The following is a 14,576-nucleotide window of genomic DNA, read 5'->3' as shown; positions in this document are numbered from 1 at the left end:
AGGCATCGGGCCTGGGCAGTGCCGACTGCGCATGCCCGCGCCACAAGAAAATGGCCGCTTTGACTGTAAGCGGCCATTTTCTTGTAGTGCGGGCATGCACAGAGTGAATTCAGAGCCGGAAGATGCCGCGGGGACGCTGCATGGAGAAGACTTCTCGGAGGATCCAGCCCGACCCTCACTCGTAGACTTGGTAAGTGTAATTTGATCGAATGTTGCCTACCCCTGAAATTTTCCCCCCATAGACTATAATAGGATTCGATATTCGATTCGAGTAGTCGAATATTGAGCGGCTACTCGAAACGAATATCGAACATTTTACTGTTCGCTCATCTCTATTCACCATGTAGGACTTTTGCCTACAATTTGTCCAAATTTGTTTCAATAGGCTAAATAATTAAAGTGCACCCTATTGGGCTTTGCTGTTCCCCAATGGCTATAGGATAGATTCAATATCCTCATCTTAAGACTGGCTACAATACCCGCTGGCGCGGCGAGATTAACTTGTATATTAAGTTAGCTGTGGTTTGCGAAGACAAGATACAAGGACAGTAACATTCTTACTCCTGACTCAGTTATGTATGCAAACAAATAATTCTCCAAGAACTCTGATTCCACATAGCAAAACAAAATAGACAGTCTTACGTGACCCCGTGAAATCAATTAGGAGAAACTCTGCTTGATCTTTTGTCTAGCTGTAACCTGTCACATGATAATCGCACATGGTTTTCTATTTAGCTCAACGAGAAACTCAAGCAAGAGACCAAATACTTGATTTTCTTCTTTTATTTACACAATCTCGAGAGGATACAATTCTCCTTCGAGCTGTTCAAAAAGATGGATTATTTTTGGAATCCTGCGTTGACACCTGTGGCCATTCCACAAGGAAATTTTAATTAAAGGTTGAGGCTACATATTACAGAGAAGATGTGTTTTGTTGCAGATTTTGGTGTGGAGCCAGAAACAGGAGGGAATTTAGGCAAGGGAGACATATAAGTGCTTTCATTAGGTTTCCAAAAAACTGCAGCAAAATCTACACCAAAAAACAAACGCAGTTTCTCTGCAATATGTGCCCTTAATCTAAGGCTGGGACGTAAATCCCGTGAGAATATTCGAGGCATTTTACAGTACAGGTAAAGTGGATGGGATTCTAGCAAATTCCATGCCCACACGCCGCAAATTCCAAAACCAGTGCGGTTTTGGAAATCACAGCATGTCCATTATACCTACGGAATCGCTGGTGGTTTTCCCATATATATAATGGTAACAGAAAATCTATGAACTTTCTGTTTAAAGCGCTGCGGGAAGAGCCGCGATGTGTTCCTGCCATGTTTTTTCCCTCAGTGCTTTATTGCTGCGGGACGGCCCGTGAGGCCTTCGCCTAATGGAGTCTTTCTAAGATCGCTTGGTGAGACCTGTGACAAGGTCATTTCAATGGGGGCATCAAGACTACTATAAAATATTGTATAATATAAATGTAATTGGCTGGACAATCCTTCTGCAGCTCCGCGATCATAAGAATGTGACCCATTTAATGGGCAAATCACATTATTTTAATTTTATAAGCTAGAAGACTAATATCCAGAGAGGTTTGTGTCCCATGACATTACAAGTGACAAACAAGAGAGGACATAAAATTCAATTTAACACATTTAAATACAATGGCAAATAATGGCTTATAGGCTGAACAGATGTATGAGATTTCATCAGAATCTTTGTATTTTCCTTCCAAATTAAACTCCACCTCAAAAGTCTATTAATCCAATTCCCGCGTATGTACTAGGGTTCAAAGCATATATCTGAAATGATCAAACTTAAAGGGATCCTATCATTGAGAATTAATTTTTTATCCCTAACACGTCGGAATAGCCTTAAAAGCTATTCGTCAACGACCTTTAGATATCTTCTCCACGTCGCCGTCCCGGAGAAATATCAGTTTTCGCCGGTATGCAAATGAGTTCTCTTGCAGCACTGGGGGCGTCCCCAATGCTGCCAGAGAACCTTCCAGCGCCGCCTCCATCTTCTTCAGGAACGTCATCTTCCAGTGTCTTCTTCCGATGCAGGCTTTGAAACTTGTAGGCCTTGGGCCTCAGGCAGAGCAGTCTTTGCATGCCCACAGGCCACAAGAAAATGGCCACTTACTTATTGTGTAAGCGGCCATTTTTCTTGTGGCCGCGGGCATGCGCAGTAGGCTCTGCCCAAGGCCTACAAGTTTCAAAGCCTGCGACGGTAGAAGACACAGGAAGATGATGTTCCTGAAGAAGATGGAGGCAGCGCTGGAGAGTTCTCTGGCAGCATTGGAGACGCCCCCAGTGCTGTTTGAATGCTGGGGCCCGCCCCTAGGGCTGCAAGAGAACTCGTTTGCATACCGGCAAAAACTGGTATTTCTACGGAACGGCGGTGCAGAGAAGACATCTAAAGGTAGGAGACGAATAGCCTTTCTTAATGATAGGATCCTTTTAAAAGGGGACCATCACCAAGTGTGAAATGCTAAATGACATAGGTTATGATTGCTGCCCTGCCCCTGATCAATTTGGCTTTTTTTTTTTTTTAAATACAACTTGTCTCAGAGGAGATACAAGGTTACCACCCACTTGGAGAACAAGGGCTAATTTACCCGCTATTAAATCATAGGTTTTAAACAAGTCGATAAATTTTTTAAAAATAAAAAAATGCCAAATTGGTCAAGAGCACAGTGATCAAATGATGTGTGTCGCTTACGCAAGGTTCACACCTGCATTTGGTTTTCCATTGTATGGCTCCGATTGGGGACCCGAAGAACGGAAATAAGCGGAGAGGACTTTTCTCTGCAAATTTTTCAAGTGGATTCGTCGACAGAAACCCCAAACGGAATCCAGGCGCCGATGTGAACCTTGCCATAGCATATTGTACTAGTTTACTAAATGGAATTCTGCACAAACAACTCACATCCCCACAGGATAGGGTATACGTGTCTGTTGTCAGTGGTCCAACCAAGGATCATGTGAATAGAGGCCTCGAAAAACATTTCCCAAATTACTGGCCAACTTGTTTCACAATACACGGTACTGTATGAAGAAATGTTCATGTGCATTTTGTATATTCTATCCCTTTAATGTTAAAGGGGAATATGCTAGAAAACCTCACACCTACGAAAAAAATAGAATTGCTTAAAATCTACTAAAATATTGCAATGAAATTATGTTAATTCTATTCATTAGAACTTCACAAGTTAATTGCCAAACCATTGGGAAACCTTCTGTTTGACCCCCACCCTTATAAAAAATAATGGTCTCCAACAAGATATTTTCAAAAAGACTGAATCTTTTTGTTTGTAGGTTTTAATATCTATCAGGCTTCTGCCCTTAAAGGGACAGATACTGTCAGAATGCTGGACATACCCTTTAAGGTTTTATTACTCCACCTTCATCAGGCTAATCCGCATTTTACACAAAAAGTTTGGGACAGTCCAATGTCAGACACTGGAAAAAAAACAAAAACAACCTAAAAGTGCCCGAGAGCAACTCAAGAACTTATGGCCATAATCTTTCACACCATTCACAGGAGATAAGAAGGTGACGTCCACAGGAATAACCTAGGGTTTACAGGGACTTTACCGCAACTTTTATAGCTGGAATTCCTACATCTAATAAACCAGTTCCATTACCCTTCAAGTAAAACTAGGGGAAGAATCGGCAAAATTATTATTTACGTAACCTGAATCTACTAATTTTGATGGGTCCATCCACATTTGTTGTGCATGGGGGATGTACATGGAAATGAAGGATAGGGCATTTTATACCCCATCCCCCCTGACCATTCATGTTTATTGGTGTATCAGGAAGAATACTTAACAGGTATTTGGTCAAATACCAAAATGGTTTAGTTTTATTGGTGCACACCATGATGGCGGTCTATTAGAGAGGAAAAGTATGTATGCATATTATTTGTCGGCCTTCAGATACTGATAGTCATTGATTAAGCTGCTTAAAGCTAAGTATTATTGAAGATTATCAAGATCCTCGAGGGTCCATATGAATTTTGATCATGGGATTTCCCTTTGATGATAATATATTGAAGTGAAATCATAGACAAGAGATTATGGTATATTGATTGACATCCATTGACCAATTTTTCCAGGCAAGGTTACCCCTTTTGTTATGGACATGTCCCATTTGTGACATGGGCAATCTATCGTTTTGGCCATGCCCTCTTTTGTAGATGTGACCAGCATATTAAGAGCTCATATTATATGTAATGTGACACAGAGCCCGATGGCTCTGGAGATTTGTCCACTCTTCCACGACACCAGGAGGTCACCCCCTCTAAGGTCTGGGAGAGTTGGAATGTGTGTTTTCAGTGCTGCTATTTTTAACAATAGGAACCTATCCTAAGCTTCACCAACAGGTCACAAAGTGAAAGTGCCTAACCAAAGTAAGGATTCATCTGAACATTGTAACTACATACACAAATTGCAGGTTAAAAATTGTGTACAACGAAGATAAAAGTACAAAACTATAAAGTGGACATTTGAAGTAAACTTTTACAGACTCCACATCTGTAGACCTTTACAGACACCATATCTGTAGGCCTCTACAGACACCATATCTGTAGGCCTTTACAAGACACCATATCTGTAGGCCTTTACAAGACACCATATCTGTAGGCCTCTACAGACACCATATCTGTAGGCCTCTACAGACACCATATCTGTAGGCCTCTACAGACACCATATCTGTAGGCCTTTACAAGACACCATATCTGTAGGCCTTTACAAGACACCATATCTGTAGGCCTTTACAAGACACCATATCTGTAGACCTTTACAAGACACCATAACTGTAGCCTTTACAGACAGCATATGTGTAGGCCTTTACAGACACCATATCTGTAGGCCTTTACAGACACCATATGTGTAGGCCTTTACAGACACCATATGTGTAGGCCTTTACAGACACCATATCCGTAGGCCTTTACAGACACCATATCCGTAGGCCTTTACAGACACCATACCTGCAGGTTTACAGATACCACATTTGTAGACCTTTACAAGGCTCAGTTGAAGATTCTCTGCCATAAATCACACAGTCCTAACATATTAAATGTTAAAACACTGGTCCAAGGATGGCCTGGCTGCTTAGTTCAGGCGAGCTAAATAAACATCAGACACACGACTGGTTGGTTATCAGAAGAGAACTAACGTAGGAAACAATGAAGGCTTTCCAAGTTTCCAACAACCATCCCTTAATGTAAGCAAATGGTAGGGTAGCTTTGTATAAGCTACATCTTATCTATGGATATGTTTTAAGATGTCTGACCTCAACCAGGAGATCAGTTTTGAGGATTCAGTAGTACATGTCTATTTCATAGATCACAACAAGAAAGCTCAGCAACGCATAAGTCCCATAGGTAATACCAAACATTGGTAGTTGCTCCTTATATTATTTCACGAGAATTGTGGACAGTAATGTTTCATGGAGAAAGGATATTACATATGCTTAAAAATAGATGTAACTTAAAATTATTTGAGGCTAACTAAAGTCTGGAGGAAAGTGGGTGAGTAAGTGCAGTATTCTTCATGTGCAGTTCTACTTCATAGAAGCCCCTCTCCAGTTCTGAGCTATTGGAACGGGTGCTCTCCACGTACTATGTGTGAGGAGAATTCATAGCGGTCCTGACTCCTGTGACCACAAATGTTACATTCAAGTGGGTCCCGATAACCGTGACAGCCCATGTGGATCGTATACATGACATGATCTAGAAAAAGCACACGGCAGTGCTCACATTTGAAGGCTTTGATTTGCTCCCCTTCACTATTATATACTTTATAGACATCTTTGGAAGTGCCCAAACCTGCCTTGGTGGCATCTATAGCTTTGCCATCGTCCTTGTTATATACTGGACTCTGCTTTCTCTTAGGGTTTAAGGCATGGTTCCCTTGGTAGGACTGTCGATCATCATGGCTGCTTTCAGAATCGGTGGTGTCCAGGCAACTGTTGCTTGGGGAAGCCTCTCTCTCTTGAAGGTGACTCTTTGGTCTTATAAGGGAGATTGGGCCGTCCATATTATTATCAGTGCTGTCTGCGGTTTCCCTGCTGGTTGGCCTCTCCACCCTGCTTGGATGGTAGACCTGAGAGTAAACTGAACTGATAACAGGAGCTACTTCAGACATGGTGCCAGTGGAGTGATGAATCAAGGGCCGCAGGGCATCTGCACCCAAGTAGGTAATTGCGTTGTTAATGGCCTGGTCCATCATCTGGGACTGTATCAATTCTGCTTCCTTCTCGTAGGCCATATTCATGTCAAAGGGCAAATCTGGATAACCGAATCGCATAAGCTTTTCACCTACAAAGACAGACAAGGATTTACAATCATAATGGGTAAATGGTGAACAGTCTACTGTAAGGCTTAAAAAAATCATATGTACACCATATCTTGTCATGCTAAACCCAATGTACCCAAGATGACTCTATTACTGTTTAGGTCTTGTTGGTGGATAGAATGAAACAACTTCATTCAAGCAAAGGGATTTTTCTTATTAAAGGGGTTGTTCAATAAGGGTAAAATACCTGCCAAGTGGTTCAGAGTAATAAGAACCTCAAGGATCCTCAACTTTCCTGCTCCAACATCCCACTAGTCTCTACTTCTTCATTCCATCAGAAAATGTCTGTCAAGCCGATGGCTCCTTTGAAAAACTGGCAATGTGGGTATGCCTTTCCCTTACATCAACCCACTCTGAGTCACTTACCAAAAATTTCCTCCCATTGAACATCCCCTTTAACGTCTCAAACCTGTCTCTCCAAATGAACATATAAACTCCAACACGCAGAGTTCTAGCCATCTGTCCTGGTCTAAAGTCTGAGGCATGAAGCTGGAATAAAAAGATCTACAACGTTCATGAATGTAGAGCTAGCCAAACCGAAATAAAAAGTTACTGCCAAACACCTCTGACATCAGATTATCTACTACAGGGACAAATTGCTAGATATGTGGAAATCCAACACGCTTGATGCTTCTGCCCTCCATGGTACACCCCAGTATCTAAATGCCTACATTCCCACAATGCTCCTGCAAGAAGAACTGGGAATTGCAAGACATCTGCTGAGTTCTATGGATGGCCATCGTCTTCAACAGGCAACTAAATTCTCCCAAAACTTATCCTCGAAACTGGTTCACAATGGGATACCAGTGTCAATAAGCAGTCCGCATTAAAGGGGATGTCAGGATATAAAAAGGATTGCCACATTTTTCTGAAAGCCACATAGATTGTGTGTGATATTGCAGGGAGCCTGACCTCCTATATTACACACAACTCATGGACAGATGTAGCATGGTTCCTGGGAAAAAAGTAGACAAATTCTTCCAGTCTGACACCAGCTATCTATAGGCGCTTATACGTTACTTGATAAAACCAAATATGAGGCAATGCATGGTTAACAATATGCTAAGGGATGTGCATGTACCATGTAAATTTTGCACACAGGGACTTTCCCGTCATATCATGTCAAGCTCTATTTTCATGTTTTGGACGTGCTTAGAATGGATGTCATTTCCTTTCATAGGAAACAGTGGTTTACGAAGACAGAATATTCTCATTCTAGAGATCTTAAGGGGAAATAATACCAATACCAAATCTCTGTAAGAAGAGAACAGTCTCATTGACATAAATAATGATGGCTGAATAATGCTGGAAACTTGGCCCATTTGTGTTGGAAAATTTTGAAGCTAATAGTAAGTTACTACGTTCTATGTAGCCAAGTTTGACACGACTTTTGATGCATTAGGTAAGCAGTTGCTAATTCCTTTAACTAAACTTTTTCCATTGCAAGTTATCAGATTCAAGGCCGGCAATTTATTTTAGTTTTTAGTTTTATTTAAGGCTCCCCCACGGATTAGATATTTATGGCCTATCCTAAGAATAGGCCATAAATAAACGTTCCCAGCCATCCCCTTTAAGCCCTTTTTCCACTGCATGGTACAGTGCGGTTAAAGGGATTCTACCATTAAAATCTATTTTTTTCTCATTGACACGTAGGAATAGCCTTAAGAAAGGCTATTCTTCTCCTACCTTTAGAGGTCTACTCCACGCCGCCGTTCGGTAGAAATTCCGGTTTTCGTTGGTATGCAAATGAGTTCTCTTTCAGCACTGGGGGCGGGCCCCAGCGCTCAAACAGCAATGGGGGCATCCCCAATGCTGTGAGAGAACTCCCCACGCTCTTTACACGTCTTCTTCCGGCGCTGGCGGTCAAACTTCTAGGCCTCGGACAAAGCCGACTGAACATGCCCTTGGCCACAAGAAAAATGGCCGCTTACACAGAAAGTAAGCGCCCATTTTATTGTGGCCTGTGCTTGACCGGCAGCGCCGGAAGAAGACTCGTGAAGAGGCCGTTCCTGAAGAAGATGGAGGCGTCACTGGAGAGTTCTATCGAAGTATTGGGGACGCCCCTCAGTGCTGTTTGAGCGCTAGGCCCGCCCCCAGTGCTGCGAGATAACTCATTTGCATACCGACGAGAACCAGGATTTCTACGGAACGGCGGCGTGGAGAAGACATCTAAAGGTAGGAGAAGAATAGCCTTTCTTAAGGCTATTCCTACGTGTCAACGAGAAAAAAATATGATTTTAATGGTAGAATCCCTTTAAAGGCAACTCTCTGCTCCATTCGGACAGGTGGTTTGCTTTCCACTGTCCCCTTTTTTTTATGTAGATTGTGAGCCCCATATAAGGATCACAATGTACATTTATTTTCCTATCAGTATGTCTTTGTAGAATGGGAGGAAATCCACGCAAACACGAGGAGAACATACAAACTCCTTGCAGGTCTTGTTCCTGGCTGGATTCGAACCCAGGACTCCAGGACTGCAAGGCTGCAGTGCTAACCACTGAGCCACCGTGTTGCCCCCTTTCCACTGTTCCTTGTCATGATGACCAATCTGCTGAGCAATGTTTGGACACCTTGTAGTAATGCTATAGCTTGACTGGAACTTGGTCTAAGACAAGTATTTAAAAAAAAAAAGTCCCAATACCAGTGGAAAACCCCCCCCCAAAAAACCCTGGTCCAGGTGAGCAAAGACAACCCAATACCATGCAGAGGAAAAAGGGGTTTTGACCAGCACTATGAGCTACTGATCTGCCTACTTCACATTGTCTAATTCTCTATACAACCATATACCAGGTGTAATAAAGAGCTGGCCATACACATTAGATAACCGCCATCCGAAGGCAGCTGACCGATCAGGCAGTCAGATTTCGAAACAATCAATGATTTTGTTCTCGGGATGATAAGATGCCATCAGAAGTGTTGGGGGCCATTTTTTTTTAACCTGCTCCCCATTCACAACACAAGAAGAGACATCTCTTGGACAAATAATCATTCAGGTGACAGGTATTTTGTGTATGGCCAGCCTAAGTGACAGCTTTGTCTAGAAAGTGCTTAGCTCATCACCAATATGGCTGCACATTGCAAAAAAGGCCAAGGCAACAAAATAGAAAATCGCCAATATCTATGCAAGTAAAAGCAATATAAGTTATCAAATGTTAGCAATTACAGTAACTTCTAATTTGCTAATAAACAACATTTTGATATCTCGGTTGGGACTTTTCTATAGGCTGATGTCATGAGTTATCCGACTTCTATGCCATATAGGAAAAAACTAAGAATACAAGTCATCGACTATATTGGTTAACTGGGACATTGTTACGAACACTACAGCTGCACATAGTATGCTGTGATATACATTACAGACTAAGTAAAAGAAAGCAGATGCTTACCCACAAACTTCTGTGGGGTGGAGCTCTTACGCTTCCCCATGTTGCTGGCAAGTCTCTCTATAACAGCTGGTCTTTCAAAGGGCATCAGAGACATGTTGCTTTCCATCAGGATCTCTGGATTCTTACACTCCTCCATAGGAGATGCTACATGGAACCAAAATGTCACATGAGAATCACTAGCCAGCACGCCACATCCAAGCAAGACACCGCTATCGATCAATGAAGCTACTATCTGTGTAAAAGAGACCTGTCATAACCATTAGTAATATGGACAACACTGTCCGATCCTTCAGTCTACTAGAACTCTGCGTATAGGAGATGATGGAGTTTACAGGTCAGAACCATCAAGACCCTTTAGGATAGTAGACAAAAACTTTCAATATTACATAAGCTACACAAAAATACAGTAGGTAGGTCTGTAATCCAACCAGTCATGCCCTGTAATCCAACCAGTAGAGGTGAACGTGTCCTATGTAGCTATGGGGTACGTACTGTTAAAGGGGTTTTCCGACTAGAAACGTTAGAGGTATTCTGTATCCACAGGGGGTCTTACAGCTATGATTCCCATATAGCAATAGGAAAGGATTCCCCGATACCCTTGTATGGAGTGGTAATGCCCATGTGTGACCACCTCTCCTTTCATTTATATAGGACCGAAAGATTGCTAAACACAGGGTCCTATAAATATGAATGGGGCTATGGTCACTCCATTCACTCAGGGGGCTCCAGGACACCTCTAGGGTCAGATGTCCCTTATCCTATAGACCCTTTTAAGAGACTGTTAATCTCACTGCCAACAGGAACATTAGGAAGGTGGACAAAGTCGTATTTTATTGTGATTTATGCAGCCCATAAACAGGCTAAGAACTGTTGCAGGTAAAGGGCGAATGCAGGGAATCGGAGGTCCCCGCAGCAGCCCCTCAGCCGATCCGTTGTGCTCCAGTTCACTATATAAACTCCATATACGTGGGCTTTAATTTGCTAGATTATAGTCAAACTGTGAATTACCATATTTTATCACTTTTGTTGTATTTTTTAAAGGGGTCCTCACTGGAAACTAAACAGGAATGAAGGATTTTTGGATTTTTGTACTGGAACTCCAGTACACTTGGAGAAGTCTGTATTATACATGTCATGAAATTTATATTACGTGCCTTTCTTTACTGGCCGTATGGACTTGGTCCTGGATATGGTAAGTGGCTAGAGATGAGCAAGTAGATATTCGATCGAGTAGATATTCGAAATACTCGTACTCGGTTGAATACCATGCGTAAAAAAAAAATGATTCCCCTCCCACCTTCCCTGGCGGTTTTTTACACCAATAACTATGCAGGGGAGGTGGGACAGGAACTAGGCATTGAAAAAAAACGTATACAGTGTATATTTATAGTGTGAATTTTTACTGTGTTTATGGCGTTGTATTCGACAGAGTACGAGTATTTCGAATATCGAAGTATTTGATCGAATACCTACTCGATCGTATATTACTTGCTGATCTCTATAAGTGGCCAGTCTATAGATCCACCAATACCTATGCCCTATAGGCAGCCACTGTCCCCAATATCAGTGCTTAGGGACTTATTCAGCATATATTTTCTACTGCAATTTTTTTTTTTTTTTTACAACATACACACCATACTATAAGGCCGGGTTCACACAGAGTATTTTGGCACGTAATGTGGTACGTAGACGCCGCGGGAGCTTTTGCGGGCCGTATACGCTCCCATTGTTTTCAAGCTCCCGCGGCGTCTATGTACCACATTACGTGCCAAAATACTCCGTGTGAACCCAGCCTAACAGTAATACAAAACTGGAAAGCTGTACCTGGGCACTGAAAAGTGTAAGATGGCTGCCAACTAAGCCATAACTGGAAAGAGGCTGTGCTGCAATACCAGACATAGCCTGTGGGCAACAGTGGCACTGTTTTTGGAAAAAAAGGCAGACCCCTTTAAAACTAATTGTTTGTTCTATATAAACAGTTGCCTTTATAGGTGCACCGATACATACAAGTACCCAGGTATGAACACTTGGCTACTTACCACCATGAGACCCTGTTCCTTGGCCTCTCTCCATCCCCACATTTTGCAGGTAATTGTGACAGCGTTCTTTATGTTCTTCCAGGGAGCTGCGCTGCTTGTAGCTCCGGCCACAATAGTTGCACTTGTGAGGTTTGCCTACTGCAAAGTGATGGGAAAACAGGTTAATAAATTCCCGCTTTAGGTTGAAGCAGAATAGTATTTTGCAGAAACACTTCAGCCGCGCAAGTAATAGTCCGGCATCCATCACCTCTCACGCTATGATTATTCTGGATATCTTCACATAAATAATGCCATTTTTGTACATAAAAACATATAAAAACTCTGTTGCAGATGCAGATTTTTGAGGTTTTCGTTTGTTTCATGATTTAGGCTGTTACTTTGTATCGTGTCACATACAGTATTTATATACATTGTTCTCTGGAAAGCTTTGTGATTTTGGCCATAAAATGTGACTGCAACAGACAGACAATCTCTGACTACGGCGGACACATCAGGATAACCTGTCACCATTGTGAAGAAGGATTGTGGGGGTCCCACAGAATTGTAAGTGGAGGAACAGGAGAAGAAACACTTATTTGATATTATAACACCTATCCTTCATATTCACACTGTTTTGCAGCCTGGAAACCCCTTTAAGTTGGCCATACGCATAACTTAATAATAGCCAACCAAAAACATCAATTTCAGTGGACTGTCCTACCATCAAATGTATATGGTGGCCTCCTGACTCTTACCAAGGGATTGTAAACAGGGTTATCTGGAGAAATAAAAACACGTTTAGCTGATTGAAGCCAGACCCCCCCCCCCCCCTCCCCCGGGTAGTTCTGTCCTCTCTCCCGTTTTCATAGATAGCTGTACTACAAGGGGCTGGTGGACTCTTATAGCACAGGTGAATACCTGGGAATATGGGAGAGGAGGAAGGGGGCAGAGCGACCTAAGGCTGGGGGCTGGTAGACCCTTATAGCACAGGTAAATACCTGGGAATATAGGAGAGGAGGAAGGAGACAGAGCAACTCATGGATGGGGCCTGGTAGACTCTTATAGCACAGGTAAGTACCTGGGAATATAGGAGAGGAGGAGGGAGGCAGAGCGACCCATGGCTAGGGGCTTGTTCCAATCACGTGACCTACTGTTGCAAACCCCAGGTCTACCATGAAGAAACCACCAGCCACAGTAAGTCCCTGAGATCCCATATCCCGGCTGTGGCTCTGAGGGATTTCTGTGCAAACTACCACAGGGGCAAATGTTGTATTGCACAATAAAATGGATACATAATGGGATACAGAGCCACATGATTTTAGGGGCTCCCTGTATGTACTATTGTACATTGAAATACCTACACAATAATGAACCATAAAAAGTACAAGGACAAGCAGAGATGGAGGACAAGGTAAGGTAAGAGCCATATTTGTTATTTTATGCTAAATGTATTTCTGCCATACAAGTAGACATATTAGTGAAGCTCGTATACAGACGGACATAGAGGCTCTGCTGAGACTACTGACAGTCTCCAAGCTTTTGGGGTGCCCCGGGTCTTTACGGTTACAGATCTGAGTCAGAGGGCAGGTTACATGTGAACCGTAGTGAAATCTGTAGTCAGATTGCAGGGTGTGGAATCCCCAGATCGCTCCAGGAATGCTGCTGGACAAACACTCCCTCTCAGACAGGATTTTTTTTTCCTCTCTGTTGGGTTTTAATCCCTCAGGGATGTTGCTCAAATACAGCTTTTTACTCGTTTTCACTGGGTGAAAGGGCTGCGAGATACGATGTTAGTCTGAAATGTGCGCATTTCAGCAAGGTTCCCTCCTAAAAGTCTTATGTATTTGTTATACTGAGAACAAAATGGTCGCTGGGAAACATCTAGGTATAAGAATCACAGAAGGGAACCTATTCCTTGTCCGAGCAAGACATGCTACAATGCGGTTAGCCTCTGTTCACATCTTATTTCATGAGTCTTTAATGTATGCCACCATATAAACACCGAGGCCTACATCACCCACTGAAGCCTATTCTAAAAAAATTAGACTGCATAATGCTCTTCTTTACGGTATTCCTCTATATGATAAAACAATACCATATTTTTTTGACGCATACCGAACCAGTGTATGCCACAAGGACACTCTTCAGGCATACACTGGGTGATGGGGGCCTAGAGTTATTCTTTATAGAGTAGGGGGAGCTGGGTGGATTGATATCCATTTCTTGGCTGAAGGAATCAGATAGCGCCTACAGGCCAAAAGCAATGAAAGGTGCGCATGCGCACTGGTGTTCTGTTCACAAGGAGACTTTAGGAGAACTCTTGGTGCCCTGTTCTCCTGATCACTGGGGGTCCAATCGGTCAGACCTCCATCAATCTTGTAGACAGTGGATCAGTGTCCTTAATGGCACAAACCCTTTAACCTTGTATCTTAAGCTAACTGTAATGTTTTACTTAATACATTGCTTCACCTATCTTGCTTCCTTTGTTATACATTGCGTATATTCCGCCTTAGCGTTAACAGCTTGTTGCCCAAGTTTTAGACCACCTCAATTACCTTGCTCTGGTACATGGGCTAATAGCTTAATTCCTGTTCCCGGCCACCTATATAGGTTTTACTTTTTCCCTCTCTGGAAAGTGCTCTCAATTTCTGAGCCCCGATAAGGGATAGAACAGTGTCCGATCTCTTGCCCGGTATCGGTGTATGTAAATCCAGAGAGAATGTGCAATTTCCAAGTGCACAGCTCATTCTGGAAGTACGCGGCTGTCCTGAGCTGAAAACCAGGAAGTTCAGGAAAGAGGAGAAAATGGCAGGA

General features: G+C 42.6%; 1 protein-coding gene across 1 annotated transcript in view; it reads right to left on the bottom strand.

The window, feature by feature from the left end:
- Positions 1 to 4,835: 4,835 nt before the first annotated feature.
- The window catches only part of IKZF2 (IKAROS family zinc finger 2), a 55,186-nt gene continuing 45,445 nt past the window's right edge, over positions 4,836 to 14,576 (bottom strand). The window contains exons 6-8 of the mRNA XM_075284952.1: positions 11,784 to 11,921; positions 9,745 to 9,888; positions 4,836 to 6,321 (exon numbers count right to left, since the gene is read on the bottom strand). Of these exons, the coding sequence (XP_075141053.1) occupies positions 5,597 to 6,321; positions 9,745 to 9,888; positions 11,784 to 11,921 (1,007 nt within the window). The 3' untranslated portion in view covers positions 4,836 to 5,596. The remainder of the gene's footprint in view (positions 6,322 to 9,744; positions 9,889 to 11,783; positions 11,922 to 14,576) is intronic.

This window comes from Leptodactylus fuscus, chromosome 8 (assembly GCF_031893055.1).
Source record: "Leptodactylus fuscus isolate aLepFus1 chromosome 8, aLepFus1.hap2, whole genome shotgun sequence".
Classification (NCBI taxonomy): domain Eukaryota; kingdom Metazoa; phylum Chordata; class Amphibia; order Anura; family Leptodactylidae; genus Leptodactylus; species Leptodactylus fuscus.
Note: the sequence above shows the minus strand (reverse complement) of the source record. Positions and strands in the feature narration are given on the sequence as shown.